The 3,958-nt window shown below is 43.3% G+C and overlaps 1 protein-coding gene across 1 annotated transcript in view; it reads right to left on the bottom strand.

Moving 5' to 3' along the window:
* The window catches only part of SLC9A7 (solute carrier family 9 member A7), a 131,627-nt gene extending 128,914 nt beyond the window's left edge, over nt 1-2,713 (bottom strand). Inside the window, exons 1-2 of the mRNA XM_044911617.1 lie at nt 2,667-2,713; nt 1,162-1,261 (exon numbers count right to left, since the gene is read on the bottom strand). Of these exons, the coding sequence (XP_044767552.1) occupies nt 1,162-1,261; nt 2,667-2,713 (147 nt within the window). The remainder of the gene's footprint in view (nt 1-1,161; nt 1,262-2,666) is intronic.
* Nucleotides 2,714-3,958: the final 1,245 nt, after the last annotated feature.

Raw genomic sequence — 3,958 nt, 5'->3', positions numbered from 1 at the left:
GGCCGGGCCGTCTGGGGTCGCGGGGCCCGCTTCCTAATCGCGACGCCAGAGGTCGCCGGTGCCTGGCAGGAGCGTCAGCTTGGATTCGCGCGCTGGGGGATCTCGGGTCCTGTCTCTGGGGCCACCGCGAAGTGTTCCATCTCAGGCCAGAGTGCGGCTGTCCTGAGCCCAGTAAAACGGGGGGGGGGGGGAGGCGGGGGGCGGGGCCTGGGGAAGCGAAGATTCGCGAAGCAGCGTTGCCGCCTCCACCTCTCTTTCCACAGCTCTCACAGTGCCTTCCAGCTTTCAGGGCCTCCCAGACTCTACCAGGCTTCATTCAAACCTCTGCTCTAAGTCTGTCCCAAAGTGAGGACTGATAACGGGTTGGAATGGGGTGCAAGCGTTAAAATAGCTCCTTCACCACTTGGGGACTAGACTGACTTCTTATTCTGGACTGTGTAACTAGCCCTCTTGGGGAACAGGGTTGAACCAGAAGGAACTGAACACTTGCCATTCCTGCTAGATGAGCAGCGGGGGGTGAGGGTGGAGATTACCCTGGTGGCCCTTTTATGTTGACCTAATGGTAGCCCAGGGAGTCTTTGGATGATTCTTAGGACAGCTCTGGAAAAAAATTATAAAGTGGACTCTGGAGGATAACGCCTCTTGGAACAGTTCCTCAGGAGCTAGAATTTTCAATCCAACTTGTTCCTCTGGTCAAGGAAGAAAAGAGATTGGATTCTTTTTTTTTTTTTTTAAGATTTGTTTTTATTTTTAAGTAATCTCTACACCCAACATGGGGCTTGAACCTATAATGCCAACAACAAGAGTTGCATGCCCTACCTAACTGAGCCAGCCAGGCACCCCTGGAGTGACGGAATTCTCAATCACTGAATTCCCAGTGCCTAACCCTGTGCTCATAAGTTTATTCAACTGCTCTGAAATTCATATTAACGATTCATGTTTTCTCTCCCAGAGGAGTTTGCATTTTTAAGAGAATTTCTTGAAGAAAGCTAAGCTTAACTAAAAAGAGTAAAGAGTAATAAGAATAGGGTAGGGATGGCATTAGGTAGGAAGGATATTTGGAGCACTGCAGCCTTCCTGGTTCCCCTCTAGGTGAACACTCTGCCAAGCTGCTTAGTACCTTCTTTAAAGCAGGGGAATCTCTTCAAGATTTTAGCTAACCTTGTTCCCAATTCGTCCCGACTGTACCCCAGCCCTTGCAAAAATCCATATATCTTGAAGTTCCATGCAGGTTCCCAATGAAATTGCAAACGCCAAAAACCTGGATAGTCACAGAGAAAGTTATACAACAACAAGAAGATGATCTAGTTTCTGGAGATACACTAAAATCCACGTTTGCTGAAAGCTGGTTATGTTGATCATTATATTTAATATTATACCCTCTTGAGTTCCTGTAAGTCGAGGACAGAACTTCTCTCTGCAGACTTCTTAGTACTTACGGCAGATCGTATTTTCAAACAATGCCCACAACCGTATTTCCAATTGCACCTGCTCTTCCAGAACTTGCCACTCCCCCATCAAAGGGTGGTATCTGTGTTCCCTCTCCCCTTGAACTTCAGTGGACCCTTGTGACTGCCTCAAAGAATACAATGTGGCAATAAAGACTGCAAAACTTGTGAAACCAGGTCATAAAAGACAATCTAGTTCCTGCCTGACTCACTCTCACACTCTTGCTGTCCACTCATTTTGGAGCCCTGAGCTGCCATGTAAAAAAAATCTAGACTACAGTGAGATATCACATCACACCTGTTAGAAAGGCTATCATCAGAAAGACAAGAGACAGCAAATGTGGACGAGCCTGTGGAGAAAAGAGAACCCTCATGCACTGTTGGTGGGAATGTAAATTGATACCGCCACTATGGAAAACAGTGTGGAGGTCTGTCAGAAAATTAAAAATAGAACTACCACATGATCCAGAGATTCTACTTGTGGGTATTTATCCAAAGAAAGTGAAAACAGGATCTCAAATATATATCTTCATTCCTATGTTTATTGCAGCATTATTCACAATAGCCAAGATAGGGAAACAACTTAAGTGTCTGTCAATAGATAACTAGATAAAGAAAATATGATGCACATATATATATAGAGAGAGAGAGAGATTGAGATATATAGATATAGCTCTATACACACACAATGGAATATTCAGCCATGAGAAAGAAGGAAATCCTGCCATTTGCAACAGCATCGATGGATCTTGAGATCCCATAACTCAGTGAAATAAGTCAGGCAGAGAAAGACAAATATGTATGACCTCACTTATACGTGGGATCTAAAAAAGCTGAACTTGCAGAAACAGTAGAATATTGGTTACCAAGAGCTGAGAGGTGAGATAAATGGGATATGTTAGTCAAAGAATACAAACTTGCAGTTATAAGATGAATACATTCTGGGGATCTAATGCACAGTGTTGCGATTACAGGTAACAATTCTGTAGTATATATTTGAAAGTTGCTAAGAGTGTAGATCTTATATGTGGTCACCACAAAGAGAGGAATAGTAATTATGTGACAAGATGGAGGTATTAGCTAACGCTAAGGTGGTAGTCCTAGCACCAAAATGTAAGTATATCAAATCAACACGCTGTACACCTTAAGCTTACACAATGTTATATGTCAATTATATCGCAATAAAGCTGGAAATTTTTTAAAAAGAAATTGATCTACCTTGAAGCTGCCATGCTGGAGAAACCACGGAGAGACAACATAGCCATCGAGACAAACACAACAGGAGCGACAGCTTTTTTTGGTGTTCCCAGCCCAAATACCCCACACCTGAATGAGTGAGCCTTCAAATTATTTTATTCCCAGCCACCATCTTATGGTAAGCGTATGAGAGACTCCCAAGGAAGAACCACCTAGCTGAGCCTAATCAATGCCTGAATCTATGTGATGACCACACAATGATTTATGTTGTTTTAAGCTACTAAGTTTAACTGTGATTTCTTCCATAACAGTAGATAACCAGAAGAATATTTATGCTATAAAGAGATTGCCTCAGGTAGAATATGAGAAGATTTGTCCCAAGTATTCACAAATCTACACCAAAGAAAATGGTCAATTATCTATACATGCTTATATATGAAAACTAACCTATGCAATACAGGGGTTCTGATTCCAGTTAACACAGAATAATCACACTCAACCCATTCTCTCCCACTGAACAGGATGCGGGGATCAGTTATTTGAGGACTCTAGAAATATCAATTGTACCAGGTAAATTGAGGCAGAGCACCAGAATTTGAAGTAAAACAACAGGCAGTGAGTTTATAATTTTTTCCCTCCAGTAGCCACTGGACTGAACTAAAGGCAGTCCAAGCCCAGAAGGGGACATTGACATGGACAGAGTGAGCACCAAGAAGAGCAGAAAATAGACCTCCTTATGTTCAGAGAGAGTAGGGAAGTACACCAATTTTTCTTTTTTCCATTCTCTCACACCCTTGCCAATAGGCAATCCCCCATTGTGGCTGAGTCAACAGTGACAATGGAGGGAGCAGTGCTGCCAAAGTACCTAAAATGTTGAGGGGGGGGAAACCTTCCTCTCTGGTTTGGAATAGCCATGGTCCCAAGTCAGTGGAGGCAAATGCCCATTGATACACCTTTTTCTCTCTCTCTCCTTCCTCCTGCTGCTTGGCTCCAGACATGGGTGAAGTTGCAGGAAGTGCATGCCAGAGAGAAGTAAATAAAGACTCAGATTTCTTGCCAAAGGATTGAAAAGAGGAACTCCAAGGAACTGCAAAGTCCCAGCAAGATTTTGGAGAGGGAGCAACTTGGGAAAACAACCCTATAGAGTTTATGAGCTCCTAAGTTCACCCTAACCTGCATGTGGATCTTATCCTAAACAGCATACCAAAGACTGTGAAAACCGAACTAAGAAACAGATCACCACCCAGATCTGAAACTAGCCACTGGATAAAACACTTGTGGGGCAAGTCAAAATAGCACTGCAAAATTTTTGA

Source organism: Neomonachus schauinslandi, chromosome X (assembly GCF_002201575.2).
Source record: "Neomonachus schauinslandi chromosome X, ASM220157v2, whole genome shotgun sequence".
Taxonomy (NCBI): Eukaryota; Metazoa; Chordata; class Mammalia; order Carnivora; family Phocidae; genus Neomonachus; species Neomonachus schauinslandi.
This window is presented reverse-complemented; position numbering and strand designations above follow the sequence as displayed.